Genomic DNA, 23,236 nt, shown 5'->3' with positions numbered 1-23,236 from the left:
GCACTTTTTCTGTCCAATTATGTAACAGTAAAATGAATTTTCACAAATATGATGCAGCTCCATTTTGTGGCATCCTCTTAATTAATCACTCTGTTTAGCCAATGAAAATAGGAACACACTTAAAGATGACTGTTAACTTAATGAATTAGTTTTTATAAGCTGTGGCAAAGAATGTGTTCTCTTCCTGATTTCATCTATTTTTGCACATCTTTAGCACTGAACATTTTAAGATCTTCAGCTAAATTCTATTGGAACTGTTAGAAAAAAGACACCTGAGTGAATAAGTAATTCTTGTTTTTAACTCATTTCACTGTGTGAAGAAGTAAATGCCATCTAATTAAACTAGCCCATTTAAAGGGATATTTAGAGTCAGCAGATTGAATGCAGCCAGACTTAATCTCAGATAGATGACAGACATGGATATTTTTGAACAACATTGGTTCTGTTATGTTCAGTGTCAAGTAAACACAGCATTCCACAATAAAGACATCATACCATCACTGAAACCTGGTGGAGGTAGTCTAATGGTGTGGTGATGTTTTGCTGCCTTGGAAATTGTACTACTTGCCATAACTGAAGGAACTGTGAGTTCTGCTCTGAAGTGCCATTATTCAATAAAGCATGGTTTGTCAAAATAGTAGTAAAACAAATTTTCTCTTTCACAGCAAAAAAAAATTCCCTTTATAATATAAAGCCAAAGCATATGGTACTTTGTATTAAACCACATGCAGTATTTATTATTCAGATGCTCCTTTTAATATACAATATATAGGTGTAGTTGACTATAGGTGAAAAAAAATCATGTAACACATTGGCTAAGTAGCTTAAGATTAAAATGCATGCACTCCTTATATCGCCAACGCATTGTACAGTACATGTGACTTACGTGAATAAAGCTAGAAATTTTATACATGAGACTAATAAATAGCAGAACCTATCAAGTGATAAAACCCATACTGTTTTAATTTAGCTGGCTTAATTATAATTGTATTGTAAGGTAAATGTTCTCAAAGACAAAATTTGGTTACATCTTTTAGATGACTGTCTTTGTTTTTAATTTGTCAAAGAGGAAGTATGCCTTAATGAGACTGGTCCAGTTTTTTTTTTTTTTGTTTTTTCTTTTCTTTTCTTTATTTTGGCTTGGTGTTACTTAAGCATGTGTATGAAACCTGTCATCTTTCCTTATGCTCTGAAACACTTTCCAATGTGTGTATTCTTTCTGCGTGGTTAGCATTATTGGCAGAATTTAAAGATTCAAGCTTTTAATAGTTCTCAATTTTTGATGACAATCTGTAGGTTTTTGTAAGTCATAAGTTAAATGTATGCATTAGTCAGTTTATTTATGTTTCAGTCAAGGTAGGAGGAGTGGGCTGTACTAAATGCAGTTGTTGGAAATCTAAAACTCTAGTAATTCAGTATATTGCTCACTGTCAAAATGGTCTACAGCTCTGTCACAAAGAAAAGAAATAAAGAATACTGTATAGTTGCTTGTTGCCTCTGTGTTATTTATTATACTGCATTATAATATGTTATTTATGAATGTATAACTAAGGTGATAGAGGTATTTTTATAAATTGCTTTTTATTAGATCAGTATTTGAAAAATTACACTCTTTTTATGTTGTTTTCAATTACTATAATTTAATGTAAAATCATGTTGTATGTATTTTGTAACAGAATGGTCTTAGCACTGTGACTACTTGTAAATTGCTGAATGTCTTTCATGCATTACATTTTATGTGAGATTGTGTCTGTCTTTAAGGTGGCCTGGCACCAGGAGGTCCTGGAAAAGGAAGAGGTGCTAAACGGAAGCAACAGGATAGTGGATCACAAGGAACCACCAAGAGAACACGAAGGTAAGGGTGTTTTATTTTTGTATTTAAATATATTATTTTAGAGACGTGTTTGCAGACTACTTGGCTACAGAATCTCCTTACAGTTTTTAGAGACATCTCTAATTCTTAACCTGTAAACACATGATATTATGTCTTTATATTTATATTCTTAACATGTTAGCCCATTTAATTTAAACTGTTTTAATTTTTGATGATGCTGGTACATACAACACTGCTGCTCAGTAGCTGTTGGGTATAGTTTTAAAATTATTCTGTTAAGTGCAGCTTTTATATTTATGTTCAAGTGTTCATATTTTAATTTAGGTAAACTTGAGGTAAACAATACTGTTAATTATCTTAAAACACATTTGGTCAAGTAGTCTGCTTTTCTTCTGTTTCCATCTTACTAAGTGAAATCGGCTTTCAGTAATGAAGGAATGTAAGAATAAAGTAGGTGGATTTGGCCGTGATGCCCTGCGATCATGAATTGGAATAAGCAGTAAATTATAATGTTTTAATCAATGTGGAAAACCATAGCTGTGCTTTATTAATTTGAATTGTTCACATCACACTTGCAATCAGTATAGTGCCTGTAAATAGTCATTAGGATTCGAAACAGTTTGATTTTCTGTGAAACATTCAGAAGAGGTCAGAATAAACCCTAGCAATCATGACTCAGTTTTTATAGAAGATTCTTATTTTGTAGAAATCGTTGTCATGGAATGTTTTTGCATCAAATGTAAACCTCGAACACACTATGTAACACTAGTGAAATGTTAATGAGTTGATTATACCAGAAATTTAATGGATTTCACACGTGTTAAAAGGAAGGTATTATTTTCCATTCGTAGAATTTATTTGCAGAATCTTATCAAAATCATGGCAAGCTGTGGACAGTAGAAACACACAACCATTATTGTCAGCTGTGCAGTCTGACAGCCCAAGCAACTCCGTCTCCTGGTTTGATTTTATGGTAGTAAGCCACAAAATGTAGGGGTGGGTCTTTGTGTCTGCAATAGTTAGCATCACTTAACTGGACGTACAGTGCAGTGCCTACAAAAAGGATGATTTTTGGCTTCTGCAAGGAAAGAGAGTGTTTTACTAATCGAGGTGAGGATGTTCCAACTTAGAGCCAGCACATTGTATGTTTTCTATGTCATGGCAGAGTGGAAAAACAGAAAAGTTGGGAAGATTTTAGCTTATTCTGGTGTTTTTCTTAGTGACTGGCTGCCAAAATGAGGCATCATAATTCTTTAGCAGTGCAATACAAGGTTTATAACTGTAATGAGAAGTTAAAAGGTACTCCTGTAATATCATTTAATTAGTCAACCACCTTCAGTTCCTTGTTGTGCAATTTGACAACACGTGAGATAACTGTTATTAAATTAGACATGCTTTCCAGCTAGAGGTCTTGTCGAGTCCTGTAGTGTGATGCTGGCCAATTGTAAGATTATTTAATGTTAAAAAAAACTAAATCTTAAGGGGTGGAAAGGGGAAATATGCTGTTTGGGTAGGTATTTACCCCCATAACATAATATTTTGTAGAGACACATTTTGTACTAGTAGTAGGTTTAGGTATTTTAGTATATGTAAAAGCTTTGCAGAAATTACATTTTGGGGATAATGTTGGTACATTCTACCAGGCAAATTTGCTCCTAATTGACCATGTTAATTGGATGATCATTATGAACTGCAATATTCAAACAATACCACAGATTTTTCAATCACATTGAGGTCAGTGCTTTGACTAGGACATTCACCTTTCTCTAAACGATTCCAAATTACTTTGGGCTTGTGTTGAGAATTGCTTTCCTACTTAAAGATTTATTTTTGCCCATGCTTTGTTTTTTTAGGCAACTGATATAGGTTGTCTTTTAGTATTTGTTTATAGTTTCCACAGTTCATTCTTCCTTATACTTTAATCAGATGTTGCTTTTTAAGGTGTGAGCAGTGTTACATTTGCACCACAAGCATATATTTTTAAACCTTGTCAAAAGAAACCTTTATGTTGTGTGATGTGACCACAAAACATTCTAACAAATTACAACTCGGTCACTCGCATACGTTTTGATAAAATTGAAATGAACTTTCTCGTGACTCTGTTTGAGCAGAGCCTTTATTTTGTGCTGGCCTCCTATACTGGACACTGTTCTACAGCTCTGGATGTGATTGACTGGTGCACCTTTACTTGTCACAGCTGCTGAACACTTTAGTGCCTTCAGGATGGTGGTTGGCCTCCCTGTGGCTTTTGTCTCAAGATTCCTTTTTTACGTTGTTGAGTACTGTAATGACTCTTTCTTGATGGCATCTAAGTTTTTTGATGTAGCTTCCACTATTTGATACTTAAACCATGATGATGAAAGATACATACAGTATCTTACATTCCCTGGGACACATTATCAGTGATGTAACCTGGGGTCGTTGGGTATTTCGGGTCTTTCAACATCAGACATCATCTCCCATGTAACCCCATCGAGGTAGATCAGTCCCAGCAGTATTCACCCAAGGATCCGCCCTCTTTATCCAAAGGTACCTGGTGGCTTCAGTTGCATGTCTAATGGCTCATCTCTTTGCCTTCCCTGTTATCCCCAGAATTGTAAATGCTTTGCAGAGTGAATGCCCTGCAAAGCCCCAGCAGCCATCCTCCACAGGTTCACACCACATTCACTAGCCACTCCTTTGGCACACACCTTCGAGCACCTGGTACTGCTTTCTCTAGTTGGCCTCTTCAATATGCTTTTCCCATGGCAGTGTCAACTCTAGCATAGTCAGTTGCTTAGTGAATTCTGAAACAATAAGCATGTCTGGCCGCAGCCACGATGATGTTATTAAGCCTGGGAACTTTTGCATCCTGCCCAAATCCACTTTCATATGCCAGTCATTGGCAGTACTGAAGAGACCAACTTTCAATCCATCTTGTGAGCAGGGTTTCTCTCTGGCTGTCAGGAAGGAGATTTTCTCCAGATGATGGTGGCCGTTGGAGTTTTAATGGGTGTAGCTACACTGTTAGCGATTGCCTTTAAGACCTGATCAGGGCACCAGTGATAGCATCAGTCTACATGGGCCTTTAGGCAGATGCTGAGGTGTTCCAAGGATCCACTTCCAGAGCACTGAAGGAAGGTGATTCACTTTTACCCCAGACATGGTGGTTTGCCAACCTGGGTAGGATATCATAGACAGTTTGTACCATTAACCTTATCCGATGGTAGTCTGTTTGCCAGGTATTACCACGTGTGATCCTTCCCTGTAATGCTCCTTCCTATCTCATCCATGTTCCTTGCTGCCCCGCCATCCTGCTAACTCAAACTTCCTCCTGAATAATAATAATAATCCTATTTATTAATAGGTGCCATTCTTGCCACTCAAGGTCACCTTACAATAAAATTTAAAAACATTAGTAAAATAAAAACAAAAGAATGATAAATCACAAAGCAATAATTAGCAAACAAGCAAAGATAACAGGCAGTAACAGTGCAAAATTCACAATTGGTATGCCAGTTTGAAAAGATAAGTTTTGAGTGCAGTTTTAAAATGTGTTATTGAATCGAGTTGACGTATATGAGAGGGCAGAGAATTCCAGAGGTGTTGCCACTCCTTGCCCTGGTCTCTCTCAACCCTGGCAGCTAAGAAGTATCCAATGCCCACTCGTCCTACTGCAATAGACCCCACCAGAGCCCGTTTTTCTCATTCGTGCTTCCACCATCTCCAGAGATTTACTTGTACTTAATTTTTTTATCAAGCATGGATGCCTGCAGTTGGCACTTTCAGGTCTCTGGATTCCCTACACTGCTGAGCATTCCATGTCCGTGTTGCTATGAACTATTCTGTGATGCCACTGATTGGGAACTGTAAAATGTTGCTGGTACCACGCAAAGCAGTACTGCTTAGGCTACGTGGTCATCCTAGCCTCCTTCACAGGTAGCTGCTGATCTTTCTTTCCAGAGACTCATATGTGGTGATTAGTACCATGTACACCAGCAAGGGCCAGAGAATTTGGGGAAGTACTGAGTGCCGGTAAATCCAAGCCTTAAAATTCACAGGTAGCCCCAACTTGCACACCTTAGTGGAAAAGACCATTATGACATATATAAATACTTGAATATTGCTTTGCTTGTCCATAACCTGAATAATCTTCTCTTAGAGATTCCAACACACAGAAATTGAATACTTTTGCAAACAGCATATTTCTTTTTTACCCCACATTACATTTTTTCCCATGTAAAACAATGTCAATTTAAGAAAAAAATGATTTTCAGTGATTTAAAATAAAAATATAGGAAAGAAAACTTAAGTTATTATTTTATTATTAAGTAAAATGAAATTCAGTCAAGGAGGTGAATATGCATGGCACTGTATACAAGTTCTTTAGTTCTTAGACTGTAAATCTAAGTTTCATTTATGGTCCATTTACTAACTGTATAGTCAGTGTGTAATATTTTCTCTGGCTTTTATGATATTTAGTATGCTTGACACAGTAATTTTACATTGTTCACATATAAGCCATTGAAGTAGTTCTTGGTAATCAAACTAGTCCCAAACCCAAGGAAAGCTGATTTTTCACATTTATTGATTAGACTTTTGTTTATATATGAACATGATTTACCAGTAACTTTCTGGAGTAATGTGCATGTGAGAATCTGGATAGAGACTGAGGTGAAATGATTTGGAACTGATACATTTCCAGTCCAAAGTCAGGTCGTATACTGAAAGACAATAGAGTTTTGCTTCTTTGGGTTTGGTTCTTCTATAGTATCTGAAAGTAAAGCTGCATTTGAAGTAGTTATATCTGTGCTGCTTTGTCTTTGATGCTTCAAAATGTAAATATTTTTAATATATCACTTTTATACAGTGACCCCCTCTTTGCAGCTCAACGTTTGCCCCCACATGGATACCCTCTAGAACACCCTTTCAATAAAGATGGTTATCGTTACATTCTTGCCGAGCCAGATCCTCATGCACCAGACCCAGAGAAGCTTGAGCTTGACTGTTGGGCAGGAAAGCCTATACCTGGAGATTTATATCGAGCATGTTTATATGAACGAGTTCTTCTTGCTCTTCATGATCGCGGTAAGTAGCTCTTTTTTTTTTTTACTACATAGAAATTATTCATTTTGTTTCTTTGGCTGGAGAACAAACTTACCTGGCAACCACAGTGGTCTTTTCTTTAGTCATTCTTTGTGACATTATCCTTTTTATGTATGAGTTGATCAGTGTCAATATTTATTTATTAATAAGTGAAGCTATTACATAAACTACATAATATTTAACAGTACATTATTTACAATTTTGTAATTCTTGCTCGAAAGTGTAAGAAAGTGCTGTTCAACACATTTGAACTGAAATGGTGTGTTTTCTATTTTTTTTTTTTTTTTAGATCCCTAATGTATTAAAAACTGCTTGGTAACTAATTATGTGCAAGGCAGCTTTTTGTGGTTTTGTAACCTTCGTAGGACTGGTGATAATTTGAATGCACTTCAGTAGGTTAACTGTAGTCTTTAGATTGTGTCGTGGTGTACTATTCAGTTTAGACCAAAGCAGACTGGTTTCTTGTCTTCATGTTTTATTAAGTATCTCACTTATTGTCCTGGTGAATGATTTTTTTCTTTTTTATCCTTATATTTTAGCACTTTATTTTTGTTAACTCATTTATTTAATATTTATCTGTATTTTCTATTAAATGTATGCATCTCAGTTTAAAAAATACTTATTTTATAGAGAGAAACTTTTCTTCTAAAAAGTATCAATTAGTTTTTACTAATCTGAATTGCTTAAATGCAACTTAGCTATTGATGCATTGTACATTGAACACAGTGTCCTTGCACAAAAATACAAGAGTGGATGGTAAAAGAACTATTTGTGTCATCATGCCCCCAGAATGGTTAGAAATTTGAATTAAAAAAAAAAAAACATATTACTTTACTCCACAAACATTAAAAATATATTTGTAGAATCAGCTAACAGAAAAACACTGTAAAGGACAATTTAGGCATGTTTCACCCTGGTACCCCTATGCTTCATTATAAAATGCAAGAGTGAGTTAGTTATTGTTTAAAATATATAAAACATGCTTCAATTTAGAATGTAATTTCATGTGGCAAATTAATATATAGCATGATTGTGAACAAATAACTGACAAATAAAAGATGATAAAATTTGAGTAAAGAGATACTAATGTCTCTAATTTGTAAATTTGAAAGTGTTCTGATTAATGCTGGAAGAAAAAAACTTTAAATAATCTCAGAATTTATAAACCTGCTGTACTACCTGCAGAGCCAGCTGCTAAAATGTAAGTGAAAGTGCTTTATTATTCATGATTTACTTTTTTCAAACATTTTCATTACTAAGTGGTGTCTGGAAATGGTTAGATCCTGTCCCATTCATTGCTGTTTTGTCTGTACTGGTTGTTTTGTTTAAAAATCAGAAATACATTGTATTTTGTTTAACTAGTTATTTTTTATTTTGTTTTGCAACAGCTCCCCAGTTGAAGATATCAGATGATAGACTAACAGTTACTGGAGAAAAAGGCTATTCGATGGTCCGAGCATCTCATGGTGTAAGAAAAGGCTCCTGGTATTTTGAGATAACAATTGATGACATGCCTCCTGAAACCGCTTCAAGACTGGGGTGGTCACAGCCATTAGGTACATAAAATTAAATTCACAAGGCAGTTTTTGTGGTCACTGACTTTATGCATGATTGTGCATACAATGAATTCAAAATTAAGCCATTGATGAATCATTTTATGAAAAAAGATTTATTATATTAGCAGAAACATTTTATTTCCCAGTGCTTTGCCTTGGAATACTTTTCTTCACTAAAATTTGAAGTGATGGTGAATTAACCACTAACATGCTTTTAATTATCAATCACTAAGTCACTACTGAAAGTTGTGATGAGCTTCCACTGAGATACTAAATCAATTAAATTCTGATTCATCAATCATTTTTCCCTGTGCACTCTTTTGTGAACGTGTACATTTCTCTGTATTGCACTAATATTCTGAATCATCTTGACAAATGTGGCTGGGATAATTACAATTGGATTTTTAAACATGACTGATACAGGGTGTTAGTTTTGAATACATGTAATACCTTTATTTACTTCAGCATTTTTCAGAATCATCTTAAAGCTGACGAGAGCACAAACAAAATGTTTAAACCATTGGTCCTGTAGTGATGAGAACCCTGAGTGACCATTTATATTAGACAAGATCGAAATGGTACTGATATACTAAGCAGAAATATGTTGTTGTTCCATCCTAGTTTGCATTACTGTACAAACCGCTGTAAACAATACATGGTATTGTGCTGAAGTTAAAACTCCCGCTTCTTTTTTGCAAATAGTAAATAAAATAATTTTCACACTTTGTGTTTATTTTAAGGAAATTTACAAGCACCACTTGGTTATGATAAGTTCAGCTACTCCTGGAGGAGTAAAAAGGGCACGAGATTTCATCAGTCCATAGGCAAGCATTATTCAGAAGGCTACGGCCAAGGTGACGTCCTTGGCTTTTTTATTGATTTACCTGAAGATACAGAAACTGCCAGATCACTACCAGACACCTACAAAGACAAGGTAAGGCACTATTTATTTTCATCAAATGTATTTAAAGGTATTTTCTCCTGTTTTCATAGCACATTAAAATAAAAAGTTGATGCTTATTAGAGAATTTTTTTTTGTTATTTTTTTTTTCTTGAACTCTTCAGACAAAGTTGAGAGTACTGTTACATTATATTCGACTTTTAAACATATGAAGGACTGAGCGAAGATCAGTGTGTATCTGCAAAAAATTAAAAAAATTAAATTAAGCTAGAACCACTGTTTCATTTTGTTAAAGTATACGCTACTACTTCATGTCCCTTAATATTTTCTCCTTCTGCCAGGATTTTCATTTTGGTATGATGTGTACCTCAGCATTCCTTAGAGTTATGTTGTTGAGAGCCTTTTGCTTCTTTTACATTTACCTTTGACAACCTAATCTTAACAGGAGAGTTTAGATAAAGAGGAATCTATGGATTGATCCCCATGATACGTCTCAGCTAATCTTATGCAGTCTCTTCTGGAACAGCTCTGGCAAACCACCTGCTGACCATGTAACCCTCATAACTCAGATGCCCACGGATTGAAGAAGCCAAGAAGTGGCATTCTTTTGGGTCAAAACCCATAAAAAAGAATTTGTGTTGTGCTGTATCATTTCATTGGCAACTACAGTGGTGTGAAAAACTATTTTCCCCCTTCCTGATTTCTTATTCTTTTGCATGTTTGTCACACAAAATGTTTCTGATCATCAAACACATTTAACCATTAGTCAAATATAACACAAGTAAACACAAAATGCAGTTTTTAAATGATGGTTTTATTATTTAGGGAGAAAAAAAATCCAAACTTACATGGCCCTGTGTGAAAAAGTAATTGCCCCCTGAACCTAATGACTGGTTGGGCCACCCTTAGCAGCAATAACTGCAATCAAGCGTTTGTGATAACTTGCAATGAGTCTTTTACAGCGCTCTGGAGGAATTTTGGCCCACTCATCTTTGCAGAATTGTTGTAATTCAGCTTTATTTGAGGGTTTTCTAGCATGAACCGCCTTTTTAAGGTCATGCCATAGCATCTCAATTGGATTCAGGTCAGGACTTTGACTAGGCCACTCCAAAGTCTTCATTTTGTTTTTCTTCAGCCATTCAGAGGTGGATTTGCTGTGTGTTTTGGGTCATTGTCCTGTTGCAGCACCCAAGATCGCTTCAGCTTGAGTTGACGAACAGATGGCCGGACATTCTCCTTCAGGAATTTTTGGTAGACAGTAGAATTCATGGTTCCATCTATCACAGCAAGCCTTCCAGGTCCTGAAGCAGCAAAACAACCCCAGACCATCACACTACCACCACCATATTTTACTGTTGGTATGATGATCTTTTCTGAAATGCTGTGTTCCTTTTACGCCAGATGTAGCGGGACATTTGCCTTCCAAAAGTTCAACTTTTGTCTCATCAGTCCACAAGGTATTTTCCCAAAAGTCTTGGCAATCATTGAGATGTTTCTTAGCAAAATTGAGACGAGCCCTAATGTTCTTTTTGCTTAACAGTGGTTTGCGTCTTGCAAATCTGCCATGCAGGCTGTTTTTGCCCAGTCTCTTTCTTATGGTGGAGTCGTGAACACTGACCTTAATTGAGGCAAGTGAGGCCTGCAGTTCTTTAGACGTTGTCCTGAGGTCTTTTGTGACCTCTCGGATGAGTCGTCTCTGCGCTCTTGGGGTAATTTTGGTCGGCCGGCCACTCCTGGGAAGGTTCACCACTGTTGCATGTTTTGCCATTTGTGGATAATGGCTCTCACTGTGGTTCACTGGAGTCCCAAAGCTTTAGAAATGGCTTTATAACCTTTACCAGACTGATAGATCTCAATGACTTCTGTTCTCATTTGTTCCTGAATTTCTTTGGATCTTGGCATGATGTCTAGCTTTTGAGGTGCTTTTGGTCTACTTTTCTGTGTCAGGCAGCTCCTATTTAAGTGATTTCTTGATTGAAACAGGTGTGGCAGTAATCAGGCCTGGGGGTGGCTACGGAAATTGAACTCAGGTGTGATACACCACAGTTAGGTTATTTTTAACAAGGGGCAATTACTTTTCACACAGGGCCATGTAGGTTTGGATTTTTTTTCACCCTAAATAATAAAAACCATCATTTAAAAACTGCATTTTGTGTTTACATGTGTTATATTTGACTAATGGTTAAATGTGTTTGATGATCAGAAACGTTTTGTGTGACAAACATGCAAAAGAATAAGAAATCAGGAAGGGGGCAAATAGTTTTTCACACCACTGTATGTGTAGCTATGGGACAGATACAGAAATACTAATCACTTCTATAAACAGGGAAGAAGTTGTAGATCATGCAGGAAGTTGATAAATACAAGCTAGTTATAATTAGACTCAATAGTGTGCACAGCATGGACTTTGGATTTAGAGTTTTTGATTGGGTGTGGTTTCTTGTAATCAGCCTGGTAATACAGTACACCACAAATTTACATTTTTACCTGCAAATGAGAATAAAACATCCAGTGATGTTTTGAATATTGTAAATTCAGCCATTTCACAGGGGAGTGATTTTACATAGTTAAGTAACCTCTTGCTGTCCTAGTGACTTGCCATTCCTACTGTGAGATTTGGGGAATTGTGTGGCTGGAAGGTATGGTCCAAGTAAACACAGGTTGATGAGCAGCCAAATGGTAAGCTAGCTCAGATGCATGGAGCATAAATTATCAAAACAGATAAAAGACTGAAATATGTAGCAAGGGAGTCCAAGAAACAGCTAGAAACATGACTGTCTTCAGTACTTATAACCTCTAAAATACCTCCTGTATGTTACTACAGGCCTGGAACAGGATGCTTAAGTGGATCCTGTCGAAGCCTTTATAGGGGAGACAGCCACAATGAACCTTACATGGGCGGGGGTATAGCCAGTGATGTCTGGCATCAGTAGTCCTTGTAATGAACGCAGCAAACTGAGGAAGCCAAAAATATAAGAAGGCATCTCCTAAAGGTTTAATAAATTGTGATAGGATGAAGGTCTAACAGTTTCTATCACTCTGCCACTTCGTTTTCCACTGTCCATTCTACCTTTTTTAACCAGAAAACAAGGCTCTGATGATGAAAAGCAGACCTATGTCTTACTACCACCATTGTAGAATTTTATGTTGTGAGCTGTGGGCAGTGTTACATTTGTGTCACACATATCTCTTTTAACTTTAGCTAAAAAGAGGTTTGAACAAAATTCACATTTTCCCCGATCACAATTTGGTCACCCTTCTGCTTTTTTGGCAAACAGCATATGTACGTTACTTTCATGTGGATTTTCTTAAGTAATGGCATATAGGGCCAGCGTTCTGCAGTAACGTGATGTGGCTAAGTAGCGCACCTTTGTTCTGAATTCTGCTGCTGAATTATGTAGTTCCTTCAAAGTGATTGTTGCCCTCTTTGTGGCTTTTCTTGCAAGTCCTCTGTCTTGCTGGAATAGAAAGTGCTGAGGGATGACCTATTTTAGACAGTATCGGAGTGGTTTCATTTAGCTTCCACTTTGTAATAATTGAAGCTACAGTGCCCATTGGGACACCAAATCAGTTTGGTATTGTTCTGTATTATTTCAACTGTAACTTGTTTAAAATGCTCCTTAGTCTTCACTTGCACAGATGTCTTTTAGGTTCTCAGGTTAAGTAACTGATTCCTGAACTGTGTGCTTTATTAAAAAAAAAAAATGGGCAGTTACTATATTTTAATTGGTTCACTGATGGAAGACAACTTTAAGGCAATTTTATCTTCACTAGACCACATTCTTTTACCAGTGTAGATGTAAAGCATCCACAACACTGAAGCAGAACACTTGCACAAAAATCTTATTTCCTTTCTTCTAGCATAAGACAATGTCACATTCAAAAAAGACATTTTGAGTTTCAGCGCAGTAAAGGGTTTTTTGTTAATTAAAACAAGAGAATTAGTATGCTTAAGCAGAGTAATAGATAAATGAAATAGGGCAATACTGTATAGTTTATAAAAAGTAATAATTCACAGATACAGTACTCCTCCAGATAATATACAAATTCTACTTTAAAACCATTTTCCGAAGACTAATTTTGTTTGTTAACAATTGTTTTATGGTGTAGTTGTCTAAACTCTGGTAAAATTAACTTTGTTTTAGGCTTTGATCAAATTCAAAAGTTACTTGTACTTTGAAGAAAAAGACTTTGTCGATAAAGCCGAGAAGGGCCTGAGACCAGTAGCCAAGAGTAAGGTCAGTTAAATTTGCATTTTACTGACCATTTGGTGATCAGCCAGTGTCTGGCTAAATTACAATATCTTCTTCTTTCAGATGATATTTTATAAAAATGGTGTAAGTCAAGGTGTTGCCTTTGAAGACCTTTTTGAAGGACTCTATTTTCCAGCCATTTCATTATATAAAAGTTGCACTGTAAGTGTATTTTTTTTTTTAACATGTATCTTAATTCTTAATGTATTCTAATTACAGTATTCTAGACTTTAACCTACACAACTTAAAAAAAAAAATACGGAAAAATAATGATCAGTAATTAAGTGCTTTTCCTAATGCAACTTTTCTGTCTGTTTTGCAGGTTTCTGTGAATTTTGGACCAAATTTTAAATATGCTCCAAAAGACATTAAGTACCAACCAGTAAGTTATCACATCTTTTTACTGTATGTGTTTTACCTTAATTATTTGTTACACTTTCCTTCATTTAGCAGATCTTTATAATCTCAGTTTACTTAAAATGGCACACATGCAGAACAGGTGTTTAAATTGTTCAATATTTGGAAACGCACAGGCAGGTTAAATTATAAACACAGATCACAGAAGTCCATAGCTTGTAGGCTACATTGCCTGTTCAAAAACAAAAATCAGGTGAATATGTTGTTTTGTATGAACTAATAAGCACTTTGCTTTATGTGTTCAAATAAAACAAACTCTTCAGGTAACTCTTCGTAATTAGCTGCATCATTTAAAACCTCAAACAATAATTACAATTAAGAAAATGTACAATGACATTTTTTGTAATTGGTAACACTTGATTATGTACAGTTTGCACAAACTTTGCTGATTAGTAACTATAATAAGCTCTTACCCGAAAGTATGTTGCAAATACTGCATAGATGCTAAATCTGTGAGTGTTGTTATGTTATTGCTAACTAACACATTCTCAAGAAACCTTAATTTACTAATGTGGCCTATTTGCTGCGCTCTTTGTACTGGTAAACATCAAATCTGCAATGTGACCTTTGTGATGTGCCAATCACTTTAGGAATATGGACAGAATTCTGTTATACTTTGATATTTGCAATGCATTTAGGGAAAAATATAAGCCAAACTGTTTATTATAATCTTGGTTTTATATAGTTACAATAATAATTGTTGCAGTGTATGACAGTTTTATTATTAATTTTAAAAATTAAAGAATTAGCTTGATATAACACTTTTTCATCCTATCACTTCAGAAATTTGTATATATATGTGGTTACTTTTACATTTTCTGCAAGTCACTGGCAACATAATATGAGTAAGGTGGTGAATCATCTAAGGTATAAACTTGCATATAAGTTGGATCTTGAAACCCGAAAAATCAATCCTAAAATCAGACTCCGACTTATATGCCTGATCAAAAAATGACACTTAATGTATGTATTTTTACATCTTCATGCTTCCTCCAATCTTGCACCAGTTTCCCAGACACATCGAATTTTGTTGCAGCAGCAAAGTTACCAATTTATTTCACCACTTCAATGACATTTAATTTAAAACCAGCTTCATATTTTCTTCTGATTGAACGCTCCATCGTAGATAATAGGGTGTGAGATACAAAAAACACAAAACAGAGAAAAAAAGGCAGTGTGCTCCGTGGTTAATCTCTCAGGTGGGCGTTAGCATAGCATAATCTCTTGGACCAACAGCGTCAGTTTTCTGCATTCAACTTATATGACCAACATTATAAAATACCGGAAATAATTCAGTAAAATCAAGCCCCAAGTTATCCTTGGGAGAACTTAAATGTGAGTATATACGGTATTTATCCAAATCACCTAAATCCTTGGAAAGTGTGCCATTTTTTTATGCTCTCCATCAAAATTCCCAGTGAAATAGATCAACATTTTATGTTTTTCTTGATTTTGAAAGATAACATTTCTAGCATCACTATAAATGTGACAGCAGCTATAAATAAAACACATATATTTAAAATTTCTTCCTCAGCCTCAAGTTATCTTGAATACTTTACAAGAGAAATACATAAAATTTACAGAATTTATGTTATGAGTGCAGTTTGCATTAAAACTTTAATTTATTAAATACTAGCAAAATACCCGCGCTTCGCAGCGGTGAAGTACTGCCTTAAAATTTTTATTAAGAAGAAAATTAAACCTTTTTAAACTGAGGGAAAATATACCAATAATTATTTGTTAAGGATCTCTTTGTATACCACATTGTGAGTTCGGTCCTCCGGTTTTAATATGACCAAGCTGTGCGCTGAGCTTACTCTTGAGCATGCAACATACAGTTGGCCATGTGAACAGTAATCTTGTTTCATATCTCACAGCTTGGATTGCTGCTGTCATAATCGGTTTGAGTTTTATGGTCTGTTTCAATTACGACAGTATTTGCAGGACTTGTTGTGTTGAAGTAACATTCGGCATCTGTCAAGCGTTGTAAGCATACAACTGGTTTCATCGATAACTTCGCATCCAGCTTTAAAGAGTTTAAACATTCATAAACATCAAAGTGTCCACTACTGAAATTGTCACCTGTGAATCTAAGATGTTTAAGAGGCATTGGTGGTTGTCAAAAGGTGTAAAATATTTGGCCATTTCAGTACACTTGAAAGCGACAACCGAACAATTCAGCGGCACCCATCAACTCACATGCAGAACCATAGGTGAAGGGCTTAAGCATTTCACTCTTATAGTGCTCCTGTGTAGTATAATTATCTCCTGTACCGTCATCAGTCCACACCTTGAACCTGTCCCAGTCATTCAATACATAAGACACAATGTTCCTCCGGGTATCAAGAGTGAGCCTGATATGGCCATGCAATATGTAACAAAGAGAATGGAAAAGGCAGGTGCCATCTCCAGGCATGGAAACCACTCGGTAAGGGACAGTTCTTTGATCGATGGTGATCACCTCGATAGACATGTTAATGGGGGTACGGTTGGAACGATTAAGGAAATGGGTACCTGAACAATGTAAAGTAAGTCTAAAATACTTACACAATAACTATAATCATAATAAATGAACAATAAAACAGCGGAGAAGCTGTGGATTAAATAAAAAGGCTGTAGTTATCAGCAGGGAGACGTGAATCCCATGGCGAAGCAGGGAAGGCAATGTAGAGACTGGAGCGACAGGCAGCCTTATATAGGCAGGCAGCCAAGAACATGGGAGGTGTTGGGATGGGGGACAAGATGTCGCCTCACACGGTGACCGAGCTGCAGGCTATGGACGTATATATGTACGTAAGTAGGATTCAGTTAGCATTGGGAACCCGCGTACCAAATTTCTTGAAGATGGGCCCATAAGTAACAAAGACTGTTGAAAAGTTCAATATGGCGGCGACAGTGGCGTCATACCACCGAAATAAGTACGTACATCGGTTTCGGTTAGCGCAGGGAAGCCGCCTACCAAATTTCGTGAAGATGGGGCCATAAATAAGAAAGTTCAACATGGCGGATGTTGTTGACTGTTATGACCGTTACGTGTAGAATTTCGAAATGAAACCTGCTTAACTTTTGTAAGGGAGTTGTAAGGAATGAGCCTGCCAAATTTCAGCCTTCTACCTACACGGGAAGTTGGAGAATTAGTAGTGAGTCAGTCAGTCAGTCAGTCAGTGAGGTCTTTGCTTTTTATTAGTATAGATTGAAATAAAATAATTGTTTAGTACACAAACTATTAGGAAAACAAAAAGAGAGTGTTAAACATAGGAAATACTGTAATATATGCATTTCTAGTGTGACAGATAGGGGGCGCTGTCGTCCCCTTGAACCCTCGGATGCCAGACACCAGATAAAATGTTGACTTTATTATGATAAATAAGTACACAAAGCACACTCCACTCCACAATACTCATAAACTATACCTATTGGCGTGGGGGTATTGGCCGGGATGAACGGCCGGCCATATACCACACTAGAAATAACCTTATGTGTCCATCAAACTTTTCAATGAGATGTAAGCATTCTAATGATCATGTTAGACTGCTTACTTCCATTTCCCATTTCAGGAAAGACGACAAAAATGTTGTTTCTTGTATATTGATGATATCATGATGGATATTGCTTATTTACTTGCATAGAACATATTGAGTAAGTTATTATGTGCTGTTTGTTCCTTTTCCTTTTTTGTCTGTTTATTTACTTCATTCACTTTTTATCTTGGTACTGTTTTGTACCGTTCTTTAATATTAATTTGTGTACCTCAAAGGTGGCTCAGGTAGTCTATTCTGTTTCACTTTGCCCCGGGTGTTGCATTTGTATTATTCTGTTTTAGAATAAGATGACTTTGGCTAAATAGTAAGGAGTACATTTATCCAGTTTTCAGGCTTTGGCCTTCAGCCTGAAACAAGTAAGTTATGAAAATCAGTTCATAAAAAGAAATATTAAAGTGTTCCTCAGACCCCACAATTTAAACTTTAGACAGCAGAGTACCACATTGTTGCAATACTGTACAGATTTGTTATGGCATCTGTGTTGTGTGTCTCCATTGCCTCTAAAGTCCCAAAAGGAGGTGTACTGTCTAAGTAGGCTGGGTATCAGTACTGATGTCTCGATTCGATTCAATATCAAGTTTATCTTGACTGGATTACTGTGCAATGATATATTTGAAGTGGTGGCTTTTTTTTTAGAAATTCATTAACCGTGCATAGATAACATTAATATAATGTGACAAATTTCAGGAGCACTTTATTTAAAGGGTGCCTAAATAGTGACTTCATAACATATGCATAAGCATGGAGTAACATTTAAGAAGAAATACTGGATTAGTATTGAATAGTATTTGGAACAAAATATTATTGCTCTTTCTTTTAAAAAAAAACAAACATTTTGCACTCATTCAAAATTCACCATAATTTAACTAACGTGTATTACCATATTAGAGTCCACATATATTATGGGGCAGACAAAAAGGAAGCATTTTAAAATGAGGATCTGGAGCTGAAGCTCACTTTTATATCGCAGGCTGCTCTGAAAATTCTAACAATTGCCCGCTTCCTTCTTCAGGTGAAACGCTTTGTAGGGTCTCTTATCTTTACAGATAAAAACTGCTATAGATTTTATTTTTTGGGCACAAGGCAACATAAATGGAATCTTGGAGCTACCCGCTGTCTCCAGTGTAGAATGGCTCAACTGCGATTATGTTTATAGGTGAAGATGTTGACACAAATTTCTCAAATTTGTTATGTTACAACAATAATTAACGTATCAGTTGCACAGCTTGCATATGGCTTTGCTTTTATCTAGTTGTTCTTTACCAATGCACCGTTTGAATCCATAGTAAGTCCACACATCTCATTTAAGTGGCCGGAGTTATACTTCACGCGACGCGACGCATGCTGCAGCGGACGCTCCTGCTACGCAAGCGTTGTAGTGTTTATACTTGCGCGTGTACTTTACGTAAATCTGGAGGAATCCACCAGGTGGCAGTGCGAGATATTATCGTGGTGAGAACATGTTTGGCTTCTCTGTGTTGTGAATTGCCTAAAACACCTATTAAATTCTGATAACACCTTACTGCAATATCTCTGAAAAGGATGTTTATTGATTAAATCCATAAATCCAGGGATGTATGTGTCCATTCCAGGAAGCATTGGGCACGAGTGAGAAACAGTCCCTTGACGAGGCCTCAGCTCATCGCAAGGTGAATACAAGCACACACATACACTGGCGTCATTTTAGCGGCACCAAATCCCCAAATCTGCATATCTTTGGAAGGAAAGCGGAGCACAGTGTGGAATACAAGCAGGAAATACCAGCAACATAACTCCCTGCGAGACAGCAGTGCTATCGCTCCGCCACCGTGACACCCCCATGTATGTAATTATTCCCCCATGTGTATGTTTATTAACAGTATTCATTATTTAAACGAAATTATATGTAAAATGTAACATACACATTTTAACGCATTTCATCATGAAAGTGATATCAAGTATAAATCTAAAGATTCTAAATGTGCACAGATTTGGAATATCATACATTTAATTTGTTCTGTTTGGCGATCTATTGCTGCTTTCCGCTGCTGAAGGAAACTGCCGACATACAGATGCATTCGTGGTGCTTTTATATTCAAGCGTCGCATATTCCCGATCGTAATGACACGATACGTTTTAAAAGTCTCACATACCATCTTTTGTGCCATCTATTTTTTATTGTTTTACTTTACCTGCTGTCAGGTCCAAGAAGCTCGTAGCGATTAAAAACTGGGATGACGTTTATGATGGTCTGCTTTAATGATAAAGTAAACTACGAGGTTAAAGTGGACATTTTCGAGATTGAAGCCGAAATTTCCACTTTAATCACAAAATATACGTTTTCACCGTGTCCTTTATTTTTTTCTCAATGGCTCAAATATAACGCTATACATTATGTTGCTGTTGTGAAGTTGCAAAAATTAAAAAATAAAAAAGACATATATAAATGACAGGATACATTTTAAAAGTCTCACATACCATCCTTTGTGCTGTCTATTGTTTTTTTTGCAACTTCACATCGGCAACATAATGTATAGCTGTATTGAGCCATTCATCAAACAGCAAAGTGCGCACATCCATCCCTGAAGGATCTCCATAGAGGCTTGCTGTCACATGTAGATAGTAAACAGAGACTGTGACGTCACGTTCCGACTTTTAGCACACTGCACCCCCCGACTAGTACTGCAACTCGTGCACGCATCGCGTTAATTTCTGAGGACCTGCTCAGAGGACGCGTGAAATGAACGCTGGGAACGCGTGGCAGCCATGATGCGGGCGCGTATGCGTTCTGAGCGTGAAGTATAAATGAGCCCTAAGATGCTGATTTCAGTTAGAGGACATACCATTTTATGCGAAGTAATGAAGAACTTTTTCTGCAGAAAGCTATAATAGGAGCATTAGCGGCATCTACTGGAATGGATGCCAAAAACAAAGATAAACTACAATCTATATACCGTAATTGAGCAGGATAGAGATTTACAAAATCGATCTTGAGACTTTAAGAATTCATATTGAATCGCTTAAATGAAAAATAACGATTAATTGGGCAATCAATATTTTGCCCAGGCCAGCTGCACTCTGGTCCTAAATTGGGATCCTGAGGTGGTTTGTCGTGTGGTGGGTGCGACAACGCGCTGTATCAGTGCATGATCCTAACCTACTGTCAAGTGCTGTTCTTATACATTTTTAGCTGTATTTTAAACTTCAATCTTTGTCTTATAATTCGGATCACTTAACACATAATAAAAAATGTAACAGTAATAAATCCTTTGGTTTTGGTATATTTGGTACACAGAAAAAATGTCATTTTGGTGGTACGTTTAGCACTAGATTGAATTAAAAAAAAAAAAAAAAGTGATGGCCAGTACTGGTGGTTTAGCAATTTGCAATGAACACACAGACCCTACTTTTCAAGAACACTAATTGATGGCACATTTTAAAAAAAGAAAAACTACTTGTTACCCATATTTTCAATTTTAGAATTCAAAATGGATGTCCTTGATTGATTATAGATTTATTAATACTTAGAACTCACTACTTATTCCCATGTATTCTTTAAGCAAGATATAGTGGAGTCTTCTCTTGGTCTGTCTTTTTTTAGTTGCAGAAGCATTTTGATTGCTTGGACACCACATTGCTACTAACATGAAAAGCAAAATAGCAGTTGCTTAAAAAGCCTATTATGGGAAATGGCAAAGGCTGTGTGCTTTTAGTCTGGTTTTGCTGATGTACGTGGAATGCATGGATGGTGAACAAAATAAATAAACAACCAAACAAGCAGTATGATCACAATGTAATATGTGTTTTTGTTTTTGATGTGGTGCAAGAGGAGAGATAGTGTTTGCAACTTCAAGTTTATAACATCACCATAAAGTCCAAAAAAGATGTTATGTTTCAATGTAAAAACCAAAGTTACACCCCATCATAAACAGAGTAGTAAGCAACGTAACGAAAGTAGCCTCTTTAACAATTTGTTGATTTTTCTATTGTGGCATATATTGGGTTATAGACTGGTCATGCAAAATTGTGCCACAAGGTTGAGCAATTCTCACACTGTATGTTGCATACTGTGCCATCTGTTCCTTATGCCAGCTGTATTAAGCTCTGTGCCCAGTTGTACTTAAACATAATGTTTCCAAGATTCCTTTTTTCCATTAGTGCAAAGGAGTTTGTCAAGCATAGATCAGATTAGATTTAATTAACTTTCAGCACATTTTTCTTTCTTATACATAAAGAAATATATTTATAACAGAAGATTACAGTCTCCTATTGTTTTTAGTGTTTCATTTGTGAATCTAAGCTGAATATAATAGAGCTGAACAGAGATGAAATGAGACAGTTTCAGTTGTTTGTAGCTAGGTGTTTTCTTATTTCTTGTGTCCCATTGCTAAAACGTAAGATTTGTTACTTCATTTTCTCTTAAATTATGAATTCAGTTAAAAAATGGTATGACTCTGAATTTTAACCTGACCTTTGGATATCTTTTAAACAGATGAATGACATGGGCTGGGGAGCTGTGATTGAACACACTCTGGCTGATATCCTTTATCATGTGGAAACAGATGTGGATGGCCGGCACAGTCCTCCCTGGGAGCCATGAACTTTGTTTTCTGTTACCTGATGTAAGGTGAAAATCATCCACCATCTGCATTTTATAGGGTGAACACCATAAAGTACATCTTGAAAATACACTGTACATAAACTGTAACGATTTTCATTGGAATTCCTTATCACGTCCAGTCCTTAAACTTTTGTTTTTAGTTTCTTGTGTTGCAGGTAAATGAACATTTAATCTCATGGGTCTTTGCAGAATCCATACAAGTATGCTGCTCAATTTAAAGAATAGTTACATATCTATCTTTGTAAACCTAGCTAGACCCAGACATTACTTTAATAAAAGGAGCTAACCAAAGGTAATAAAACAATGCGCTATTGAGACTGTTGAGATTGTTCTATTTCTATAGCCATTGTATTTTAAATATTGTTTTGTATACAGGTGTATAAGAAATATTACTTTTTGTCCACTAATATTATTATTTTTTAAATGATCATAAAAACAGAGGAATATCAAGCAAGAGTTATTGGGGTCTGTTTTCCAGATGTGTGCTCCTTGGTGACATTTTCACTTTTACATACAAATCATAAAAGAACAGCATCTATTTTCAGCTACTGTTGACACATTTTTTCTTTTGCAAAACCTTGCTTTCGTGAAAAGAATTTGGAATAAACCTTTTGCTAAAATGTCTTTATCTTGTTTTCATTAAGTACCATGACCCTTTATTATGAAGGACTATAAATCGACACATACCAGTTTTGTTTCAGATACTGTGAAAATTTGAATGTGGTGCTGGTGATTTATGTTCATTTTACTTGCAATGTCATTTTTTGTTATTTCTGTGTAAAGTAAAATAAGTAAATTAATGTTGTTTATTTTGGTTGTTAAAGTTTTAAATAAAATATTTGAAAATCCACAAAACAGTTTCATGACATAACTCATGAAAATTGTTCTGTCCTCCCTGACTGAGCAGCTACAGCAGTTGCTAAGATGTCATACTTGAGGTTCAGTGATGAGCAAAACAAAATGACGTGCCAGCCTTATGCATTTGATGATATTCTTCCAAACCTCTTGGTTCTGCTAGGAAACTTTGTTTTAAAACATATTCTCAAAT

The 23,236-nt window shown here is 36.1% G+C and overlaps 1 protein-coding gene across 2 annotated transcripts in view; it reads left to right on the top strand.

Annotated features, from left to right (window-relative positions):
* Positions 1–22,812, top strand: part of ash2l (ash2 like, histone lysine methyltransferase complex subunit) — a 70,699-nt gene extending 47,887 nt beyond the window's left edge. For both annotated transcript variants that reach the window (XM_039768601.1, XM_039768600.1), the window contains 8 exons: positions 1,762–1,855; positions 6,684–6,901; positions 8,308–8,475; positions 9,216–9,409; positions 13,522–13,614; positions 13,693–13,791; positions 13,952–14,011; positions 22,060–22,812. In XM_039768601.1, the coding sequence (XP_039624535.1) occupies positions 1,762–1,855; positions 6,684–6,901; positions 8,308–8,475; positions 9,216–9,409; positions 13,522–13,614; positions 13,693–13,791; positions 13,952–14,011; positions 22,060–22,167 (1,034 nt within the window). In that variant the 3' untranslated portion in view covers positions 22,168–22,812. The remainder of the gene's footprint in view (positions 1–1,761; positions 1,856–6,683; positions 6,902–8,307; positions 8,476–9,215; positions 9,410–13,521; positions 13,615–13,692; positions 13,792–13,951; positions 14,012–22,059) is intronic.
* The last annotated feature ends 424 nt before the right edge of the window (positions 22,813–23,236 follow it).

The sequence above is a fragment of the Polypterus senegalus genome, chromosome 11 (assembly GCF_016835505.1).
Source record: "Polypterus senegalus isolate Bchr_013 chromosome 11, ASM1683550v1, whole genome shotgun sequence".
Lineage (NCBI taxonomy): Eukaryota > Metazoa > Chordata > Cladistia > Polypteriformes > Polypteridae > Polypterus > Polypterus senegalus.
Note: the sequence above shows the minus strand (reverse complement) of the source record. Positions and strands in the feature narration are given on the sequence as shown.